The 24511-nt window shown below is 41.1% G+C and overlaps 1 protein-coding gene across 7 annotated transcripts in view; it reads right to left on the bottom strand.

Annotated features, from left to right (window-relative positions):
* sulf1 (sulfatase 1) overlaps nucleotides 1-24511 on the bottom strand; it is a 105200-nt gene that overhangs the window by 59864 nt on the left and 20825 nt on the right. For 3 of the 7 annotated variants that reach the window (XM_035416109.1, XM_035416112.1, XM_035416118.1), the window contains exons 2-3: nucleotides 19323-19500; nucleotides 5437-5554 (exon numbers count right to left, since the gene is read on the bottom strand). The exons of 1 other annotated variant lie outside the window; for it this stretch is intronic. In XM_035416109.1, coding sequence (XP_035272000.1) covers nucleotides 5437-5554; nucleotides 19323-19500 — 296 coding nt within the window. Of the gene's footprint in view, nucleotides 1-5436; nucleotides 5555-19322; nucleotides 19501-20287; nucleotides 20446-24511 lie in introns of those variants that run through there. 3 more of the 7 variants (XM_035416111.1, XM_035416110.1, XM_035416116.1) reach the window with 3 other exon arrangements.

Genomic DNA, 24511 nt, shown 5'->3' with positions numbered 1-24511 from the left:
AGCTGACAGATCACACACTGTAGAGCTTTTAACAGGTGCAAATTCCAGTAATATTTCTATGTTGGGCAGGATTGCCAGCACTTTTCACTATGTGGGTCAGTAGTGGTCAAGGTATGATGGGAAGCACAGATTATAGACAGGTATAACTTCTCAAAGCCCAATTTTTGTTCTTGCTTAAATATGTGACTACATCAACCTCAGTCTCTTTTATTTCCACATTGCCTAAAAGCAGTCTGTGGCACAATTGCAACACAGTGCATAAGAGTTGAAAAGGACTGTTACAGAAATGTAAAAAATGTTAGGTCATTATCTATATAAAGTAAATGATGTAATATCACTGATGACCAGCGGAAATTATGAGGTCAGACAGTGATAGGGTTTCACTGGCTGTCCAGCACAAAGCCACAGGCACCATTTGAGGTGCTCCAGGCCTATCATTTACCAGCTTTCCCACCACTGACGAGAGCCATCTTATAATTACACTTTGTGTGACTGTTCCACTTAGCACACACATATAGCACACAGTCATCATATATGTCAACATTACAATGGGATAAAAAATGTCTCAGCCACAACCAAGTAAGGTTCAATTCATAACTAACTTTTCATAACATAAATGAAATATGTCATATGTCAAAGAACAGGAAAACCTTACAAGCTGTACCATGCCAAACATTTATAAAATATTTGGCATATCACAATGGTATAGTTAAAGTCCAACAACACATGTAAAGAAGTACACTTAAACCATTTAATAAAAAACAGACTATCCAATGTTGTGCATATTGTCAACCGTGAAATCAATATAGACGCTTTTAACAAGATTTTATTCCAAACTACCATGCAGATGATGCACAGCACAATCAGCGTACAAAGACCCTTCCTTAACAACTGTGTAGTGACAACAAACAGACGAACCATCCAATGAAAATCCCTGACCCAAACTGAGAAAAGGCTAGCGCGTAGCAACCTCACCTCTACACTGCAGCGAGAGCCAAGTCTGACAGCACCACTAATAATCCAATTAAGCAGATAATTTCCTCTTGCCACACATTCTTTAAACAAATGAGAAAAAGCTCAAAGTCACAGGAAGAAAAGGGGAGGAAGGACAGGGGGCCGGAGGGGGGGGGGGGGGTTTGACTCTTGTGTGTATCTTTCAGCTGCTACAGGGAATAGAAATGCAAACTCGGCTTTCGGAAAGCGAGCTTCAGATCTTAGCAAACATGGCTGGGCCCCAGCGCTCCAGTTTGTGACTATCCTGACTGTGCTGGAAACTGGCTCCCTTGTCAAGCACCGATCTTTTGTAAAGTTCCCCTGACACGCAGCCAGCCTTCAGTCTCAGAATGTGCGCTTGCATATGCATGAAGCGGAGCGGCCATCCCTCCCTCCCTCCCTCTCTCTCTCTCCTTCTTTTTTTTCCCCTTATTCGGTGCCAAACTACACTCTGGAACTAAGCTTTCTCCCCTTGTTAAGTTGGATAATTAGTGGCCATCGGTCCTAGGACGACACTGAAAAGAAATGAGCCGATGACTTGTGCACTAGATCATGTCCGGAGTCCTTCCCTGCCAGCGAATCAATCGCCCCATGCCGGGATTGTTTCAGGAATCAAATGAGGGGGGGGGGGGGGGGGGGTAGGAGGAATACGTAAGAATGGGGTGAATAGAGAGAGGACTGTTGTTTTACAGCCATATTTAAAAGGCATCTTGATTCAAGCACCTTTCTTTAAATCAAAATAACAGACAGATCATCGGTTTTCACTTCCTCCCTTCCCCTCCCACCCTTGTCCCCTTTCGCATCCACCATACCGGTTATCATTCTGCTGAAATACTTTCTTTCCAGCTGATAAAGTCACTGACGGTGCGGGTCAGAGATTAGTATCCGGCAAGTTAGGACAGAGCGCCCAGTAAGGCGTGTGACGGGGGAGCGGCCTTCAACCATGCGTCTGTCTGAGCGACGGCACAAAGAGGGTTAAAGATCCAATCTCGCCAGTCACAAAGATGGCAGAGATGCGGGGCGCTCTCCTGTGGATTGTGCATTCATAAAGAATTCACGGCGGAAAGGGAAAACAAACAGAAGGAATTCTGAATATCCCCCCAGCGCCTTATCGCCTTTCCCGAGATATGGGATCGCGAAAATGTATCTGCGCAGAGCCACGGTGCGCCGGGCGGGGGTGGAGGCGGGGGGGAGCACAGCACCGTCTTCTGAAAACGCACTTCTGCGGCAATTAAATGCTTCAGAGGGGAGGACCGGCCCCTGTGAGCTCTGCCCGTTTCCAACAGGGGAAAATAAAAGGCTTTTCTTATCAGTTCAGCACCTGGTAAAGAGTACAGCCTTTGTTCCCCTGGAGTCGCTGTCTAATTCCCCCGGAGCTCCGGGAAGGCCGACGGGTACTGAAAAGCCCCACTGTTGCGGCCGCGCGGACGCGCCCGTTGACTGCCCTCAATTGACTGAAACTCCATCTGATAAGGCCTCCCCCTGCACATGCCGCCCCTCTGAGGGAGACCACGGGCACGCTCTCCACCCGCCGGTCCCGGGACCCTCCCGGTATGGACCTTCACCCCGTCTTACGCCCCTCGTTTCTTCTGTCTGCGCCCGCCACTCGCCACCCAATGCTAAACCCCCAAGGACATTCTGAGGGGCCCCCTGCCTCTGGAGCCTGAAAGTTCAGTTCAGCTCAGACTCTTGAGCGTTTATCAAGCTCGTCTGTCTTATGCAACCGAGATCAGAGTTTAAACTGGAAAAATACAATTCAAGGTATTTTTTTTTTAGGCCTTTCATATCCTAAAATAAAGCACACAATATTTTCTTGTACTTCATTTCCTGTTAGCATGCTGAAACAGATGGCTTGGCTATTCCTTCCACATCCGTAACGTATTGAATGAATACTTTCATAATAGGACTAGTCTTCGGGAAGCACAACAGACATATGCTTCTGATACATTTCACATATATACATAATTTAATGATGCACATTCTCAGAATTTTTTGCTGGCTGAAATGTGTGAAAAGTTTGTGTAAAAAAGTAGAACAATTTTCTTCACGTTCAAACAAGTTACATCATGACTTAAAAGAAGAAACAAAGCATGCTTTACCAAAACACGTAATGGTTCCCATTAAAATATCCATCACTTAACAAAACACTACAGTTCAGAAAATTATGGAAATCCTTTTCTTCTTTGGTGAAAAATGGCATTTTGTCTAGTACAGACAAACATAATATACATAAATAGCATATATTTTCTTGGTGTTGCATGCTCAAGTGCACATACTGCCCATTGAAGATTTGTACAGTACATTGTTTGGCATATTTTCAATTGCGATGGCAACAAGGAATTTAAGTGATATTCATTTCTCACATATCAGAGAAAGTAACATTCATCAGTCAACTACAATATTCCAACATTTTCTGCTTTATTCAGAGACATGCAGACAGCTTTAGACACTGCAACAATTAATATGCATTGAAAGTGTTCCAAGATATGAAAAACTGAATTAGCTGTAAGCTATGAATTTAACCTCTCCAGAAGGGAAGCCTGGATCTTTAAAAATGCAGAGCACGATATGTAGCCTCTACATCTCTTTATTACACAAAGATTAATGTACCTAATTTCGCAGACACAACACGGAAACCCAAAACTCGATACGAGATAAAACATGTTGATGGGTTCACGGCCACACACACACACAACACAAATTCTTGACTAAATGAGAGTTGGGTTACAACTGCCATAACACCAGTGATGAAATAGTAGAGGGTTCTGAAACCAGCGGGGTGATACTAGAGCCACAAATAGTTGTGCACACATCAAAATGGCACTGACATCCCAGTTCAGAAAACAAAATAAGTTGAATGTCTTTTGAATGTTAATCTGAAAGACACTGGTAGTCATAATAGCATTAGCATGAGATAGTTAAATGCATATATGAATATGTCTTAATGGGGTGGGGGGGGGGGTGGTAATGAGCAACAATTTTGAAAAATGACTAACTGCAATATACCGCAGTTGTCTCTTACTTTGTTATTCAATCTCTGGCTCAGCTTATTTCCTAAATTCACTTCTTATTAAATATTTCCAAAGGTCTGGTCACACAAATATTCATTACAACTAGTTACAAGCAATGCACAATAAGTGCCACATACTGGAATGGAATCATTTCTAGCAGGGTATTGGTGGGGCTTTTGAGAACGCACCATTTACAAGAATGTGTTTTTCTGTCACAATTTGTTATTACCATTCTTACTTCAATTACTTATTTCTTAGAGATTGTGTTGCCAATTAACAAAATTGTTTCTGTGGAACTTATACAGTAGCACCACTGTGTAATGAGCATGGTGTAAATGACTTCAACAATAATTCCTCCTTGAATCAACAAAACTAAAAATGTTTGGGAAATGGGGTATGAAGAACTTACTCAAATGTGCTTATGAGGTAGAATTTTCATTGACTTTTCACTGTCTAATGCACATACTTTCTCTTTAATACAACAGAAAAGGGTATAATCTCAGCAGCACATTTATTTCCTTCAAACAATGTTTTGACCCAAATCCTAACCCCCAACTTCACATAATGCGTTGAGTCCCCTTTGATTTGGTGAAAAGACAAATAGAAATAGGATTCTGTGTTATTACAACAGACTCAGTGGAGGGAGGCGCAATTTGCAAGTTTGCGGTTTTTATATCAACCCTAATGTCATACGTTCAGCCAGACGTTTTTGTGTAATCCGTACGGCTGTGCGAGTCAGAAAAGTCTCAAGACACGCCCGGGGCGAAGCCGTTCCAGCCGAACGACCCTGAATCCACACACTGCATTAACCAGGCATTCTTTGCGGTGGCTGGCAAAATCAAGCATCAACGCCTCACTCACTGGGTACACCTTTTAGACATGGTGGCAAAAAAAGAAAGAAATGGCGTTAAAACCCATTTTCAAATGAATATGCGACCACCCAACACCAATTTCACCTCTGTGAAGAGGCCACACCCCAAAGGTTAGTCTCCGCCGACAGGCCAAACCCAGACATTCTTCCACATCTTTGCTTAAAATCCATCCTCAGCCACATTATACCCCTGCAATGGTTTCCCTGTGAATTTACTTACCAATAAAATCTTGCGTTTGATTGTCATTAATATAATGGTATGGCATTAGTGCCGTTAGCCAGCCTTTTCCAAGGAACTGTGCCGCTGTAAGGCCAAAGTACTGTGCAATCTACACAAGCTAATGTCAGTTCATTAAAGACTTCAAGTGATGTAGACTTGCATTGCATTTCGCTGACAAGACCAATTACACTTCCTAGTTAGGTAAAACTTTCCATTGAAAGAAGTTTGTGTGTGAGTGAGAATGTGCACTACCTTGTAAAAGATATTCTCAGGCCAGTTTCAAGAGCAAGCAATATTTCATGGCACCTAATACCATTGCAATGCAGTCATTTTCAGTTCACCTTGTCAGATCTATCTTCATGGACGTCCACCATGGGGTTATGTTATTCTTTTGCTCTGTGACCTCTCTGACATCACACTTGACCAGAGCTGTGGGAAATGCCAATGGCCTTTGACCTGCTTTGAAGAGAAAGAAAGACAGCATCCTTCAACCATTTATATTCACAGCAGCTCTTAAGAAAAAAAAACCTTTCAGCTCAAAATTAAGTCAGGACAAATAATCCAGTCAATCATTAAAATACACGTTTTTGTTCTTAAATCTGCATTCAAATATTCTAACAAGAGCGAATTCCAAACACCTATCTACTCATAGCAATGTTAACCACTTAAAGGGCTCATGGGCAAATGTAGTGTATCAAGGTTTTCCAATGTGCAAAAAACTGCCTATGAAAGCTCGCAGGCAATGATTATGGTGGTGATGGGGGAAATACTTGAGCATCCTGGAAACCCAAAATCTGTCTCCACAGGAGGCGTGATTCAATAGTATGGTCAATAAAAGGAGGAAGTTAGCTTATGAAACCTCAAAACCAAACTGAGCAAACTAATTCTAATACAGAGCCCATCGGCCCATATTCAAATAGGAAGGAAGTCCTTTTCCACAGCGATCTCTGAAGTTGATTCTTCAGACTAAATGGCCTTCGCTGACGCTTTGTGTTTGGTCCCTCTTGCCTAACGTTGTGTAATATATTAAAATGTATGAGTCTTCATTCCTCGCCATTCAAAGGGAGCCAAGCTATATTTTTACTGAGCGTAATTACACACGCGGTGGAGGGCGGACCCCCCTCGGTGCGGATGCTATTGTTTATCACTGGGAAAGCAAAATAAGAGACTTGCCAGTGTTTAGGCAGGGTAGATGCACTGCTGACCCAAAAGTGGGCATTAACAAGTATTAGCAGCGGGGAAGCTTACAGAAACATGACTCCAGGCCCATTTCGGCCGGGGTCAGTGCTAGCAGCAGCTTAGGCGGTCCCTGAATGGGGGGAACGACAGACAGGGAGCAGAAAAGGAAAACACCTTTTTCACATTGTGTTTGACTCCGCTCTTAGAAAAACCCTTTCAGCGGAGTGTTTGAGCGAAGGCCGTCGCAAATATCGCAGGGGAATCTCGACACGTCGGACGCCAGAACAAATGAAGCACAAAGAGGCTTTTCAATGAACCAAGAACTGGGCTCTCTCTCTCTCTCTCCCTCTTTCTCTCTCTCCCTTTCTCCCTTTCCCTCTCTTTCTCTCTGCGTTTGAATGTTCCAGACCCCGGCGGGCCATAAAGGTCAAGGCAGCGCTTAAGTACATCTGCAAACGTGTTGAGCTTTAACGAATGACTGAATATGCGAGGCTGGAGGAGTGCTTTTCAAGCTTTGTCATTCTGGATCTTTTTGTGCTTTGCGTGACAAGATCAGATGTGCTTCTCACATCAGCAGCTCTAGAGGATATAGTTTCATAACATTTCCTTGGACTTTATATTTTTTTATTTTGTTCTCCTTCCCAGCTTAAATCACAACAAGACTTGATTGGATTATTATTTCCCTTGCGATATGACAGTATGGTTGTAAACACAATAGGACATAATCTGCGAATAAAAGTATTTTCACCTCAAGAATTTTCATAGACCTCATCAAACTTCAGCTAAGTCTGTGAGAAGCCAACACATACCGACCATTATCTGCAAGTTTGTTCTGACCAGTCTTTGCCTGGAAGAAGGAAATCAGATCTTAGGTTGACAGAGTCCTAATTCTATATCTAAATAACTTCAGGGACAAAGCTAAAAGCCAGGTGTGAACTGAACAAAGTATCTCTAGCTCCAGTTGTGGTTTGTTAACTATCTTAAATTACCCTTTTGTAAATCACCGTGTAACCATAAATTGTAAATTGTATAAACTAACAGCAATATCATGCACACTTATTATGTGACTAGAATATTAACCATGCACTTATTCATGTGTTTGGAGAATCACTCATATGCAGTCTTGCCATGTGGATTTGCAGAAATTTACATTGGACAGCAATAACACATTTCAACATGGCTGATTAAAGGTGATTTGCAATAAATATAACAAGCAGTCCATTAGACTCAGGAGAATCCAGTTTCACTGCAGAATATGTCTGGTACAAACTACACATTCCTGTCGACCTACACCTTTAATTAACCGCTGTACATGTGCGACTCTCATAAAGAGAACCATAACAGGTCTGTTTCCAAATTGCCATTCGTGTCTATGTAAGCCCACATTCAACCATGTAGCCTTGGGGGACTTCAGATCAGAAAGCTACGGTCTTTCAGGGAAAGTCATTCAGGCCCACGGACCTAAGAGCACGTTAGGGTACTGTGAGGGCAGAATACAGGCTGTGGGGCTTTCTCACATTAATCTTCAGACCTGTGTGTATGTCAAAGGTCTCTGGACAGCCGAAAGCTCACTTTCAGGGTACTGGGAAGAACTGTGATTTTATAAGGAAAGCCCTTGTGAAATTTAAACTGTTACTGCTACGGGCAAGAATAAATAAAAAGCAAATGCAGCTGCAGTCACCAATACGGTTTAGAGGGTTCATAAGGTTCACTCAGGTGATTTATTTTTAGAACACGTACTGAATCTGGCAGATGCCCCTGACACCACTGTGTAACCCTTTATATTCCGGTCTCTTCTCACACTGAAAGACAGAGATACAGCAAGTTACATGAAGTCAGTGTTTCATTTCATATCATTCATATTTTGCATTTGATATAGAGGCCCAACGTGATGCACACACTGCTATTAGAGGGAATGAATCTGGCACACTACAGTGTCTTCAAAGATAACACTACAGCCAAAGCATAGCACGCATTCTGGAAAAAAACAATGTACTGGCCATTTGAGCACCCTTCATCAGATGAAGAAGGCCATTTTACTTATTTTCAGATTTAACAAACTAAATATTTAAAGGAATGATACAGTAAGCCAGCTTACATGTGAATACATGTAGTGCATAGGCTACATCTCCAAATAAAAACTATTTCTGATTTATTCCTTCAGAATGTTATTTTTTAAATGTAGACATTGAAAACTATACTTATTTTATAAGAAGGGTAAAAATGGTTAACAATTGATATACTATCATGCTTTAAAACATAAAACATTCAAATTTTATGCAAAAACATATTGCATCTGACTGGAATCTAATTTTGTGTTCTTTAATACTACAAAATAATGTCCAAATTTGTAGATGTAGAAATATATGCATGCTACCAAGAATCTGTTTTCTTTTTTTAAATACAAGTAATAGGTCAACTCTGGTATTTATTTCAATAGGCTGTGTATGCGTTATATACTGAAGTAGTCTCATGAGGAGATTACTTGATTAAACAGAGGTGACGTATTCAGAGGTGAGATTCGGCAAATAAAACTAATAGACGATTGAAGTGTTTCATCTGGAGCCCAAAGCAACCATCCAGGTTTTACATTTCAGCAGAATGTTTACACTGAACTTCAAGAATGAATTTCTGAAGCAGGCCTCGCTCAGTGGAGGTTCTGATAAGATAAGCTATTAAACATGGTTCATCAGTGTCATTAAAGGATATACAGCCGCATACATCAGTGTCCTTCTATTAGGAGAAGACACTTAGCCTGAAGTATTTACAGTTGCGCTGATAAGCCTGTCATATTTGCAAATGGGATTTAGCAGATGTTCGGCCTCTTGCGCTGATGCAATCAGCAGCACTGGGCAGGCCGGCGAAGCGGTCTCGCAGCCGAGAGCTCCGCTTAGTCAAGGCATGGAGGAGATACATGACCACCGAGATACTGACATGCCCCCGTCCCCCCCCCCCGAGGCTCTTCGGGCCTGCTCCCGCTCCCCAGACCCGTGTGGCGTTTGTTATTAAGAGAACGCGGGGCTATCGCCAGCAGCATCGGCGCAACCCCCGTGAAAACAATGGCGCTGTCATCAGCCACTTTGCAGTGCTGTGGAATGACGCTGGGCCTGGGCTGACAGTCCCTCAGCCACTGCTTATTAATAGCTGTGCCTTACAATGGCAGTGGAGTGAAAAGCCAGCATGCTGTTTAGCCTCCAGTCTAAAATATGTCTACAAGTATAAAGGATGTTACTCTATATATACACACACAGTATGTACACACACACACACACACACATTGCTCAAGGCAGCTTTAAGAGGCCAGCACAATCCCAATTCATTCTCCCTGAGTTGGAAAAACACAGCCAATTGGAAAAATAATTAAATGTGATAACTGCTGAATGAGAGTCTCCTAAGGCTGCAAGTCATAAAGCTGCAGGTGGTATGAGTTAACAAATGAATGAGTAATGTGTTAGTGTGCCGAATTTATCCAAAGGAAATATGTTTCTTTTGTGCATATGATTCCCACTGGTTAAATCTGAAATGGTAGGGGGAGTAGGGTATAGTGTGCTAGAAAATATTTTTCTGTTACAAATCACTCATTAATCCTAGCACGACCAACAGAGATGGGGTTTTCAACGAGCCCCTCAGTATGAGTTGTCATAACCAAAGGGCCTGGTGAATGAGAAACAGACCTGGGGTAACATTCGTTGTGGTGTCATGGTTTTCTGCCATTTATTCAAGTTTTTTCATTTTACTTTAAACCCCTCCAAGCCATCGCAAACCATTGGGAAAACCTTCACACACACACACACACACACACACACTGATGGATACATTAGCTTGTCAACAACTCCATGACATGGGTGTCAAAGACGAGCACAGGTGTAAACCACACCTTGAGAAAGGAGCATGGCTCACTTAAGTAAACGGACCATAGCTCATCCCTCAATACTTGGCAATACTTCCAGGAGAATAAGTGAATTCCACTCACAAGCTCAACAGTATTTTAGAGGCCCAAGTGCAACTGCTGCTTTTCCAGACACAGAATTCCCAGTGGATGAGCAACGCTTTCTTTAACAGACTTGCCCAAAAGCAAGGCTACAATTGAACAGACAGCCAAACATGTCTAATGTTTCCCCCCTCTTGTAAATGTACTTGATACATGTTGCAGTACATTCAAATGCATTACATTTGATGTTTAAAGGCACAAAAACAATAACGTATGAAGTTGCATTTCCACTTAATTCAGAGAAGAACTTACAAAGTGAAGCCACGTTCTAATGCTTTCCGGTGTTTCGCAAGGCTCAGGACCTGAATCCGTTTTCCCTGAACATGTAAATATAATACACTGAAAGATACAGTGACATGTTCACTATGGGACACTGTCAACATCCATTCTAGAAGGGCTTGAACAGAGTCAACTTTTCTATTTTTCATTCTCTACTGACAGGGATTCCCAACTGTTTTTCACTTTCTCAGTTAATTCCTCAAAGTGAAAAATTAAATGAAATACAGTGAAATCCATAGTGAGTAATCAGAATATTTGAGGTGAAAACAATTACAAGATGCACTTTGATATGCACAAAACAACAGTAGATTTTTATAGTCGCTGTAATTTTATCTAAATACGTAAACTCTTATCTGCAGCCTATCAAAACCAATAGACAGGAACATTACTATCAGCCTGTATTTGTGGAGGATCCCTTAGCTCACAAAAGCATTAGAAGTTATTTTACATTTGAATTCATCTGTTGATTCATTAATATTATGATTTTGCTCCATTTTAATTTGTTGCTGTTTATTTTCATTTTTCCTCATGTGTTCCATTCATCCTGCTTGTGCCATTCAAATGCAAATTGAGAACTATATCTGTGAATTTGGTCTAATCTTTTAAATGCATTTTCCCAGGTTTAGCCGGATATTATTTCTCCATCACGCTGTGCTGTGTTCCACTCTCTCTTTGTGGCAATCTTATTGTGGTTGGAAGTATATTACATGCATACTGATTGAAAATGCAGCCTGGACAGGAAATCAAATAAAGCCAATGACAACTTGACATTGTTTTTATAGGAGGGGATTTCTGTCATGACATATTGTAATGTTCTCTGTAATAGCTGTGCTTCCTTTTAAAAGGTTGCAGCTCGGTCCTAAAATTACAATTTACCTTTAGCATCAAAGCACTTCCCTTTTTGATTTTAACTCATTTGCTCTGATCTGTCAACCAGAAAAATAACCAGAGCCAACTTCAAAGCGCTGCTTTCTGTGCTGAACCTGGCCCGGAACATTCTACCTTTATCCCTTCGCCTAAGGTAAAACGCTCTATTATACGGGAATTGGTTTCATTAAAATAATTGAAATCATTTGAGCAAATCGGGAAGAAAAATACGTTAATAACTATCAGTGTCCTCGTTTCCTAACAATTCTGCCAAAACGGTTTATTCTCTTATAATTAAAAACTTGCACACCGGTACCACAGTGCTGTGTGCATTTTAACTCAACTATTTAATCCTATTGCCATTATCATTCAGAAAGAAATCTAGAGCATACATTTATCAGTGATTCACTGAATTTCATAACTGCATGAATTCCAAAGAGCTGTACGAAACATTTGGACTGGAAAACAGAGGACTGAACCCCCTTGTTACACACAAAAAATCCACTCGTGTTTGTACGATCAAAATGAATGTCCTCCTAATATTAGTGCCTTGGCAGTCATAGTCAGATCAGTTTATCCATGAAAGCGCATAACAGCAACTGAGAAAGCAGACCTTCTCACCCACATAATCTGATAAAAATGGCACACCATTGACCCTTAAATGTGTCCAACCAACCCTGTTAGAGCTTACACCACTTTGCTGACCGTATTTGTGCTCAATGAGAACATGGGGAAAGTCGCAAATAAAAAAGCTGGTGACTTCATACAGAGACTAAAATTAATTAAAACCACACTATCATCAATATAATCTCAGGTTTTACAATTCATGATGAGGGTAAAAAAATAATCATCTATCTTTCATGGGGCAGAGAGTTAGCAACCCAATATTTCAGTATCACACAAGTGATCAATGGGCAAGACAGAGGGTGACAGACCCTTCATTTATGGCTACCCTAATTCCATAAAGCCTGAATTTTGGAATGCTAACCTGAAGACAAGAAGCTGATTCCCACCCTTTGGTTGAACTTTCCAGTTGGAGCTGGGTTTACCAATACAGCCCAACAGAAACCAAGTCACCTGAGTCCCCCTAAACCTCAGAATCTCTGCAGAAGTAGAGCCATAAAAACCATGAAATAATAGTTTTTTCTATCTGTGCCAAAGTCAGGAAGCTTTCTCTGCTGGCTGTGGCCCACAGGAGCAGGAGCAGGTAATTGAATCCCAACAAACGGCTCCTTATCTGGCAAAGAATCCTATCCCGAGGCTATGTGGTGATTTCTTCTTCCAGTACTGACAGGCAACATAACTCTGAGTGTGGTCAGTGTCTGCCCTGTAAAGCAATGCTGCGCTCACACTCAGAGGCACTGCTGTGCTGCTTCTCCCACACCACCTGTGGAGTGTGCGAATGGGGTCTTCCTGGAGCTGCGTCAGAGCGGTTGTTCCAAATGAAGTGACGTCCTCCATCTCCTGATCTGTGTGCGAGTACCACTGTGTAAATACTGAGCTTCTCTGTACAGCACATCGAAACACCACGGCATTATCTGATGTGATTTCATCAAATAAAAGCCTTGGTCAGTTGAAGTCGTACAACTCATGGAATGCATCCTACATGCAGGCATTAGCAAGTTTCATTTTACTCTACATGAAAATGTACCATACATTCTTTTCCATGGCTGCTGATCTTGTTCCCACAGTGCAGATGGTTCCTGACGTATATTAATATATTTCTCAGGTTCTCCAGTAAACTCCTGCTTCTTGGCTCAACTGGATTTGACCTGAAAAAGCTCTCTAAATTACAGCACCATCTGGGTTTTGCAACCTGAAGTCAGTATTCACCAGTATTCATGTGTGGACCAACTTTCTTTTTGCCAATATGTGCTAGAGTGGCCTTTATCATCTTGTCTACTCATAACGCTATAAGAGCAATTAAGCAAAGCATTGAAGTCTTCTCAAATGGTGATGTTGAGGAAGGGGAGGGGAGGAAACCCTCAGGGATATCACCACGGTTCCCAGAAAACATAGGTGGTGAATGGATAACAGCAGATTTCTCCTAAAGGTAAACTCTTACACTATGCAGTACGCATCAGTTTGCAATTTACTACATTAAAAGCTGCTGACCTGATCTTGCAGGCCATTACTTGTGTGCATCTTATAAGGAAGTTCGTTCCCTTGGGCTTATTCTTGCATCAGTACTGAAATACTCAGAAATGAGACCACCAAACTGGAAGAAAGGACACCAAGTGATTAGATTGGGGGCCATAGTGAGGCCAGATTTTTCGGAATGGGTATAATCAAGTTAGGGACAGTATCTGCCGTATCTCCTATCTCAACATTCCATCTTGCACTGGTTGCTGAGCCTACAGCCTTGAGGAAGGCGCTAGACTTTGCCTTGTGTCAGGAGAAAGAACACAGCAGCAATGAAAGCATAACCTTCTGAAGACTGTCAGAGCATTCTGTGTATGAATCACAGCCCTTTTAAGCATCGTCCGCCCATTTTAGGAGAGCTGCACCATGATGGCTTGCTTTCCTGCCATTGACACATATTTGGTCTTCGTTCTTGAGAAACAACAGCAACAGACTGCAAATGCAAATTCCACACATAGAATTATAAACCTGATGTTTGTTTTGTTAGCTTACTTGTGCATGAACTAATGATTCAGAGACTCACAGCTGGCCGAGAAACAGTCGAGTAGCCAATTGTTCAATTACTTTTGTTTCCATGGAAAATGTATAAAAAGTGCTGTAATTAAAAGATTAATGATCCAAACACTATGGCGCCCTGGAAATGGATGGTGGGGGGAGCTATGCATGAAAAGTGCTGTAATTTCTACGAGGTGAAACCAAAATGTATAAAAATACTGTTTAATAAAAGCTGAGAATTTGCACTTTAACCACATGTGATTAAAACCACATTGCTTGATTATAAATCTTGGAGTCCAGAGCCAAATCAAGAAAACATATGTCTTTGTCCCAAAACATCATTGAGGGCACTGTACATTTAACCCTATAAATCAGAGCACTAGTGGGATCTGCAATCCCCAGTGATTTCCTCCATCATTTAAAGACCAAGAATGACTGTTCCTTCTTTCGAGTGCAATATGGGAATCCAACTAAATGATACCAGGCATAATCCAGCATTAATGAATGAATAGTTTCTGATAACCAATTTGATTCACAAGTCTGTTTTTGTCCGTAGCCAATGAGCTTCATTTGCAATGAGACTGCAGACAGCATAGATATTTTCACATTTGATATAGATCTCCGCTGATCAGCCGAAGAACAAAGGCTAGATGAATTAAACCACTTCTCGTTTGCTGCACACACTGTGTTTCATTGACATCCAATGTTGTAGTTTCAAGACACACTTAAAATAAGTCGGCGTTCCTGTGTACGTGAGCACCCAATGGACCCCCTTATTCCTAATTCTGACCTTCAATTTGAATGTATGACCTCATTTTAACAGTCTCAGCACTGTAGTTGGTATGAGAGCTGTATATAGACTTGAATCACATTTCATCAAGTCATATTTTCCATTTTTCTTTCATGTTCATTTTTTTCTGATTTAGGGACTATTAGTAGTGGAATAATTCCATTCAGCTTTCGACTTAAATTTAATCAAACATGTCCAAAACAACATAGGATCACATATAGACTTTTCCATAACGACTAGACCAACATGACTGACAGCTCCTCTTCCAGATGTAGAGAATAAGCTCCTCTTATTTCACAGAGCTTTAATCAGAACAGAATTGGCTGCATCTGCTTGGAATCCTGCCAACGAATATGTCTAGCACAGCCAAAGGGGCTACAACTAAAATTAACTAATTTTGTACATTTAAAGAACCGTGCATGTTTTTTCAGATGTTAATATCTATTTGTTGAGTCAATACAACACTACAGAACTCCTGTCAGATTATGAATCTAAATTAATTGTCAGTACTCTATGTCTACACCAACACATAAAGCTTCTAGCAATACAATGGTGACCAGCAAAGTACCTAAACAAAAGCTCATAATGGTTAAGAGAGTTTAATCAATTTACAATTCTCAACAAAATATTTATTAATTTCACATTTGCGTTTACACTATGTACTAGTGTATATGGATGGGGTTGTACGTGAGGTAAGCCTTCACTAAGAGCAATGCAACAATACAGTACATTAAGTCCTTATAAGCCCACCTTCTTCCTTACAAAACCTTGATGGACGTTGTCTGTGATTTCCAAAACATATTTTTCGTATAATCTAAAATTTCCATTTAAGAGAGATTTTAAATGTTCTCCAGGATACAGATACAATGACAGTGTGTCAAATGCTGTAGTAATATTGCCATAAGCTATTAAATTAATGTAAGGTGACATCAGTAGTAAAACATGATTTGTCTCTTCTACAGGAATAAGGCAAACTCTCCATTCAATTCCAGTATTCATGAGTCCATTAGTCCGTCATTTGTATAGTACATTTACTGTGTGTTTGCTGCCATTTAACTGCAAATTATTTTGTTTCTAAAACCAAACTCATTTAATGCATGAGTTATGCATGTATTGTTCTGGAGGAAGGAGCCTCTTCTTCATGACCAATTCTCTTTTTTCCCCAGAACATATTCATATATAAATATATGACCATGAAGTGCACCCAAATGCTAAAAGTGGATACTTATTACAAATGAAATATGTCTGATGTGGAAATATATAGACAGCGATCTGGGGAGACCACATTGTCTCATGCCATGCTGCATGCATTATCTAGGCTATATTAAAGCATAACCATACTTTTTCCATAAATAATAGCACATGATCTGTCTAAAGAAGTATGCTGTGATGTTGCTGGGAAAAGTATGCCCGTCTCAGATGTGAAACCCCTGCACAACCTCATTGTCCTTTACAGATGGCATCTAAGCAAGGAGCCTATTATCAGAATATCTGCCCACCCATCAAGTACCTCTACAGGGCAGACAAATAACCATTACGATAATGTTGTCATTTTGGCTTGAAGTAGTCGACAGTCTATGAACGACAGAGGTCTTTATAAAGTCACTGATGGGTTTTAGAGGCATATCGGAGTTTTCTGCTTTTAAATACAATCATTGTCTAAAAGACGTGGTTTCAAAAAAAAAAAAAAAAAAAGAAAAAAAAAATACATGCCAGTATACCATATGCCATTTATATAGTTTATGGATCATTAATCAGATGCCATCACCGCATAGTTACAGCGTGAGATATCAGGAGAACCGCATAATAAAGAGACCAAAGAGTCTCCTCATTTTACATATGACATCAGTGGGTGACAGCAATCATCTGCAGTCTGTGATGTCGTGGAAGCATGCGTCTAGTACCATGGGAACCTACAGTATGTCTAATAAAATGCTGCAGAAAAATAAGCAGCAAAATGAACTGGTTAATGACTGTAATGTATGCCTTATTTATTTCCAGGAAATGCATGAATAAAAGATTGAACTGCACCCACAGTAACAAAATAACATTACACTCTAATCTAATCCAATACTTACCTCCAATGTCACTGCTTCTAACAAAAAGGCTAGTGTGTGGCATAAAAGATCTCCAAAAAAGTCTGTCAGATATACCCTAAGCTGGCAGCTGGCCTAAGGAGTAGACTTTATACAGCACAGCTAATCATTAGTAGGCTTTTCTATAATTTAACCATTATCCATTCCTTTAAACATTACAAAGCACTCATAAAACAATGATCCAATATAGAGTTCTACCTCACAATGTATTATTAATTCAAAACCTTTGCCTCAACCCTTACTTTTGTACTTAGTGGTCCCAAGACCATATATACTTTACAATATATCACTAGTGTTCAGCAAAAAAAGTCAAAATTCATCAATATTCAGTATGATGAAGACAATAGGTGAACATATGTCAACAAACTAGTAATAGACAAACATGTTTCAAAATAAATTGCTTGTGATTTTTTAAAAATTTATTTGACCTAAAGTCAATGACATTGGCCATATGTGCCACGCCACTTGGATTGACAGCAAGGTCCTCACTCCCTCTGGTACTGGTATTGGCCAATTATCAAATGTGTCAATCAAAAAAGGCACCCAAACATTACTGCCCACATACTCTTTGCTCAATGCTGCCTGGTCCTGTCGGAGGCCAACATGTAGGCATACAATATGTGGAAACATTCTCCTGGAATAGCTCAGCCTCCAGGAAAAAAAGAGTACCTGGGGATGTAGGGATCAGTAAAAAAAAAAAAAAAGAGGTACTTCAGTGGAAAAGAGTTTTGGAAAAAGGGGAACGACATGACTGGTTGAGTTACGATGAGGGCATGGGCATGTTTAGCGCCGAGAGCCGGGAGCTAGCCTCCGACAAGCGTAAGCGAAGTCCCTGATGTTATGAGTCCGCGTTTATAATTTTAATGTTTCCAGAAGTGGCAGACAGAAAAAACTACCTGCCACAGGGGCTGGTGGAGAAAAAAAGATCATTTTAGACCCTAGACAGCAGCCTCTGAAAAGAATAAGTCATTCATTCACAATGACTTCAGGTACTGGATTGTAAGTATGTAGCAAGTGCTCCAATTTGCCTCAAAAAACTTGAATGGGAGCAGGTTTGTCTCTCACACAGTGGGCAGGTCTTGTTTCATGACTGTCAAATAAAATAACTCTTGAGGTGACATGAAACATTAGCAGTGACATACTGTAGTAGCGGGGAAAATAGTCCAACGTGACTCAGCATCCCACAAACTGGCAGATGCCGCATTACTGATCTGTACACATTCATCAAGAAGCAACAGCCCCATGTAAGCATGCAGGTCTGTTTCATCAAGCTCCTTCCAACTATTGCCAATCACACGTCTCCTTTCCTTGCTCATCATCACACACAGCACAATTTTTCTTAATAGACTGAGTGAAAATCTCAAAAGCAGATTTTATGTCTTGGTCATGTGACACTGGGTATCTGGTTGGCCCTGGGGCCATTCTTATTCTGTTCTCGACATGTACTCTGCCCTGTCTCTCATAAGGAGCTGAGAATCATGATATATTGCCTTTTTTTGACATGCTGATGTCATAGCTTTGAGGGACGCCCTCCTCATCAAAGCTTTCTCTTTTTCCAGTCAATAGAAACTAATGAGTTCCATGAGCTGTGAGACATTTTGCCTCCAACAGTAATAGAAAGGTACACCATATCTGATGATTACAGGAGACCCAGTGATGAAGTGCACACAAAATGTCACTATTTACCCAATGCAGTGGGTAAAGCAATGAAAAAAGCCACTGTGTAGAATTAGGCCATCCAGCTCTAGCTTGTGCTAAAGCGGTACTTGCCCTGCAGCACATACCGTGTAAGATGAAAAAGTATTGACAGTGCAACTCCAATAGTTCAACAAAGTTGCTCAAACAAACTGATTGAAAAAGTTTTCTCTCTCTCTATCTCTCTTTCAATCTCTCTCTGTAGTACTCATTTACTCACCTGTTCTATTCTCTTTATCTACTTGGCTCAAGGGAAGGGAGGACTCCACTCACTGAACAGACACATACAGGCAGAGATGGAACCAATTCCACTTTTCAACCACTTTTCATTACGCATCTCCAAACACCCCAAGCTAATAATTCTGTATATTTGCACTCCACTGGAAAAACTAAATACGAGCCAAAATTTTTATGTGCAAGTGCATAGAGACCAATATATATGGCATGTCATAGAGGAATGTCTTTCAAAATTCAATCAATTTGATCTGCAACATTATGCACACAAGCTGCTGAGAAACGCAGCCCAAAAATAACTCTCTGTATTCTTAAGCAAGATCAACGAGTGGCACTCGCCACCGCACCCGGCAATAACCTCCCACTGGGCAGCGTATTCAGACTGACGAGGTGCAGAGTTGACGTGGGGACAGAGAGATTCTTGTTTTGCATTCGCCTTCCTTCTTTTTTTGGCCCCACCTTTTTCGAGCGTTCGTCTCCTGGATTCTGGGATGTGCTGCAGCCCGTCTCTCCACACGTCACCCCTGTTGCTTTGTCTCGGCCCGCAAGCAGAGGGAAGCTGCTGATTTACAGAGCCGAAATGGCGAGATAAGCCACGCTGTCTGGTGCAAGGGCAGGACGTGCCACTACAGCATTCCTAATGGGAAAAAAAACAGGCTTCTGTCATGTCACTGGCATGTTTTTATAAATGAGGTCTGCACAAGAGAGTCTAAGAATGAGTGTGGCAAAATCCAAATACATATTCCACACTGTTCCATGACTTGAGCAAGCATGGCCTTTAATGCTGTTAGCAGCATGATTACAAAACCAGACTGCAGGTTGAAGAAAAACCAGTAGTTTCCAACAAGTGGATAATACACTCTCATTACAGTACATGAGCTGATGTGGCCACAGAAATGCTCATACTGTATGTCTGTGTGACTAATCGGTATGGAGGTAGTCTATCCTTAAAAGCCTTAACCAGGCAGACTGATTGCACAGGTGTGGCAAAATGTGGTTGCCCTAGTCATTACCAACCCAGACTTGAACCCATCAGAATCTAAACAGTGGAAACACCAATGAAACCAGTGTCTGGCCACCCCTGGACATTGACACTCCCTACCCCCAAACGTCGCAATGATCTCTTCCCCTATTTACAGTCAAAGATGCATAAAAAACTGCCATGATCACACCTAGCATTTCAACATATAAAAACACACACACGGCTTCCATTTTTTTCAGATTTGGCTAGCGTAATGGTGAAAAATGAAGCAAATAAAAATATTTCGATTGATAATTTGTAAAAATTTACTTTAAGGAACATAGTGCAGCCAAAATATTTTGTTTTATTTTACTGCATCTCAGCATTAAAAGCTTCCATAAAAAAGTTACATGAAATACACGATTTGGCAAATGCGTGCTTTTTCTGTCGGTACGGTACTTACAAAAAGCACATCCCGTCTAGGTTCTGTAGCCATTTAGAAAGACGGTCAGCAACACAATGTCCTCAAATGGTTTCATTAGCAGTGCGGTTCAGGAAGAATAATATATACACTGTCTGGTGAGGCGGGTCAGAGGATACCTCCTGCTTTTTGATGTCTGGGGCCGGTGCTCTTGTTGGTCTGTAATGAAGGAGGTCACATGGTGTTTTATATGTGCATATATGCCTAGCCGTCATGCTCATTTCACTTTATTCTGGCTTCCAAACTTCTCTAAATGTTACGGTAGCTCTGTAGCCAAGCCTCCAGAATTAGGGAGCCAGGTTGTTAATCGCACAGGGGAATAGGGGCAGAGGGGGAGAGGGTTCACCCCTCAAACAGATGTCACAGGTGGAGCAGCTGAAACCACGCTGGGGCACGTCGGCAAGTCGAAATGCACTCCGCGTAAAATGGAGCTTCTGTACCCAATGAGCCTCGCAGCTTTAGTCCAAAGTCAACAGGCTGGCCTCTCAGACAGACGCTAACTGAGAGGGCAGTGTTTAATGACTGCGACTGCTTCGCTGGCCTTTCCTCGCCTTGTTGTGGCAAAACCTCACTGCTGCCACTAGCAGCCCAGGGAGCGGTTCACTCACTGAACAGCGATGGGCATGGCTGCTCCTCGGTCGCAAGCAGAAAGAGCAGATAATAAAATCTGCACGGGCAGTATTTGCAGATATAAGAATACGTTATTATTTCCATGTGAAAGTAGAAATGCAAGGTTTCTTCTTACTTTTTTCCCCACTATTGCTAGGTGACCAAAAAAGTATGCTTACACAATCAGTGACATAATTAACATGTCCCAAAAAAGCAGTGGCATAGATGTCGTTTTAAAAGGAAATGGGGTGAATGACCTTCATTCAATGAACTATGACTATGACTAAAGGTAGGAAGACAAAACAAATAATCCAGATCACATGCAAATCATGTTACAAAAAGAAGTTCATTGAATTTATGAAAACACATTCACTGTTGTTTTGCAATGCATACAGAGTTAAGAATATTTTTGTACTTTTCTAAGTACCGAATGTCTTTTCCAGAACAGTTCAACATTTCCATTTCCACTTCCATTTAAAGGGCTAAAAGGAGAACAGAAACCAGGGGTTCAGTCTTTTTACTGTGAAAACAGCAGTACAGTATGCATCATGCCCTCCAAACAACAGAGAGCCCTTATTTCATAATCTGTTATATGGAGACTAGATACTGTAAATGACACATGTAACTTTAATGGTTTAATAAGGTCTGTTAAAAAAACATCTGGACTGTTTTGGCAGTTATGTATGAGGCATTGGCCAAAATGCACAATTGGATTTGTGAATTACTAATAATTTCTGAAAGTATAAAATTACATAGATATTTATATAATAGTAACACCGGATAGATTTATTGAATTGCCACTATTTTTACCTAGAAAAGCACATTTCCTGAACTGTTTGAAGTGCCTGAAAGTCAGGGATATGTGGTGTAATTTATACACTGTAATCTCCTTTTTATTCACAACCCATATGCATTATTTATGTCATGAATTAATACACTGTGTTCAAAGTCAACAGCACATTCTTCACTGAGATCCAGATGGACTTAATCCACCATAAATACACAATGATTCCTACTTAACCTTTCATGAATGCGGTGCAGAACCTTTGGGAATCCTGATTTCCAGCACAAAAAGGTATTGGGACACTGAGGAAATGAGAGCGACATATGGCTATTTAATATAATGAGATAATTATAAATTATTATTCCTCATTCTTCCTTTCATAGCATAATCATTTAGTATTCTCCAGTGTACATGGCACTGTACAAATACTATCGACGATGTGAAAGGGCCATACAAAAATCTTGCTTTTCTAGCACTGAAAACAGAACAGATGTGTCGAACAGTTTGTAAAACTGAAGGGAAAAGGTTACTCTCATTATAGTCTACACACATAAGAATGGTATAAAACTACCGAACAAGCAATTATGAAAAGAGCCTACCATCTGCAAACTGCTGTCATAACACAACACAGTATTTAATGTATTGCTCAGTTTTATTTAAGGCTTTCGTCACATAAAATGAAACAAAGCGAGAATTTTTGGGTTCGTCAGTTAAGCACCATTATTCAAAAACAGCCATCAAATGCTGCATACATTAGCAGTCTCCTCAGGCAAATGCACCGAGGGCTCACTTTCTGAACAACAAACGCTCAGATGCCATCCTCCCTCCCAGTCACCAAGCAACAGTGCTCCCTCAACCTTTGAAATGAGATCTCGTGACCCTATCAGCAATAGAGCACAAGGATAATTTGACAAATGAATAAATGAGCACTGCAAATGTAACACACCTGTTTATACATTCTTAAAAGATCTACCACCAGCTAATGTGCCAGACTCAAATTTCCTGCCGATAATTGGCGCGTGAGAGAGAAAGGACGCTAGTGTTTACACTTTAACTGGTTCATTTCTGTGCTGCTGGGAGACAATAAGGTGGCTAACAAAAGCCTGCTTGGGCACAGAAAAGCCCAGCTATGGCAGCGGCTGGAATAAACACTTACTACCCTAAAGACTACACTTACCAATATGAGGGGATATCCTGTTTATCATGAAAAATTCAGACAGTATTCATTTAGGCATTACTTTTATAACTGTAGGATGATACACTTTAAGATAGGTATCGATAGTACTGTAAACACAGAGAAAGTCAATCGGGGAATGCCACAATGCCGGTTTCACACGGAAACATTAGGATTGTAATTATTTGGGCCCAAAGATTTAGATTTTATTTATGGATAAATGTATTCCGATTTATGCACAATGCCTAGCCCAGTGACACGAATCCAGCTGAAAGACATAAAATAAATATTACTCCACTGGTCACATTTCAGAGACCTATACGGTCCACAGACATGTACAGCACCTTAAAACACCACACAGCCTGTTTAAAATGGCACCTGTGCATACAGCGTTTTATTTTTAGCAGACCTCGTAAAAGTTGAGAACTGCACCAGGCTTTCCACGAACCATAAATTAAACCGAGTTCGATAAAAGGTAGGAGCAGGTACCGCCTCGGATGGAGAGAAACCTCAGCACTTCCCTTCTGCCCCCCTCCCCACCACCTCCCACCCCTAACGCCCCAGATTTCCACACACAAAAAAAAATAAACAGTCGCAACCGCTCGCCCAACGCTCATGACCTCACACTTACGGTTATTTGCTGAGCCAACCGCCGGGCCGGCTGAGCTCCGGTGTCTGGTCTGGTCGGTCGGTCGCGTCACGCGCCAGATGTGGCTTCGCGTCACAAGGGCCGCATTAATCCGCGGCCCTCTTGTCAGCCACCTTTGGCTTAGCCGCCGGATGGGCTCCAAGCCACAGCATTGTAAAGCGCGCGGCCCCAGAGGTTTCCAGATAGGAGCGCTCACCCCGTAACTCTATATTTTGTGTAGGAAATGAGTCATAAATTGAGGGAGCTCCTTCGCTGAACGTGAAAGCCAGGACACAGAGAAGGGTCTGTGACCGCCAGGGAGGCGTAGAGCAGTACTTACTGCACTGCTCTCTGGATCTGGACTAACACAACCTGATCCAAAAACAAAAAAAGCTCATGAGTGTACCTTTTCATGCAAGCAATGGGTGATAAAAATGCTAATGTGGAACAACAGCCAAACCATGTTTATCTAAAAAAAAGTAATAACAACTTAAAAGAAAGACTAATTGCATAGAAATTCAAAGCACAATACATAATTATTAAAATTAATAAATACTGTAATATTGGGGCATACTGTACAATTTGACACACTGTAGTTATTGACATTTTTTTTTAAAAGCGGGAAAAATTATAACGCACGACAAAGCATAGTTATGGTACTGAACTGTTACAAAGCTAAACAAAGCGTACATACCTATCGGACATGGCTGACTCCCTCAAAGTAACTACAGATCTTTCACTGTATCACTGTTCATTCATTGTTTCCACTAATAAGGATATCGACCAACATCCAAGCCAATGAAAAGTGCCCATTATTGTTTAAACTATGAAAACAAAGGGCAATGAGGAGTTGAATCTTTTTCAAACAAATAACCCTTTACAGAACTAGAAAACCATGAGTGAAACTAGGAAACCTCCACATACACGCTGAGGGCTCAGGAACTGAAGCAGTATGCTAGACACAGAAGAGCAGGGTCAGGGGTGGGCGATGGGTGCTTGAAAGTGTTTGGA

This window comes from Anguilla anguilla, chromosome 4 (genome assembly GCF_013347855.1).
Source record: "Anguilla anguilla isolate fAngAng1 chromosome 4, fAngAng1.pri, whole genome shotgun sequence".
Lineage (NCBI taxonomy): Eukaryota > Metazoa > Chordata > Actinopteri > Anguilliformes > Anguillidae > Anguilla > Anguilla anguilla.
Note: the sequence above shows the minus strand (reverse complement) of the source record. Positions and strands in the feature narration are given on the sequence as shown.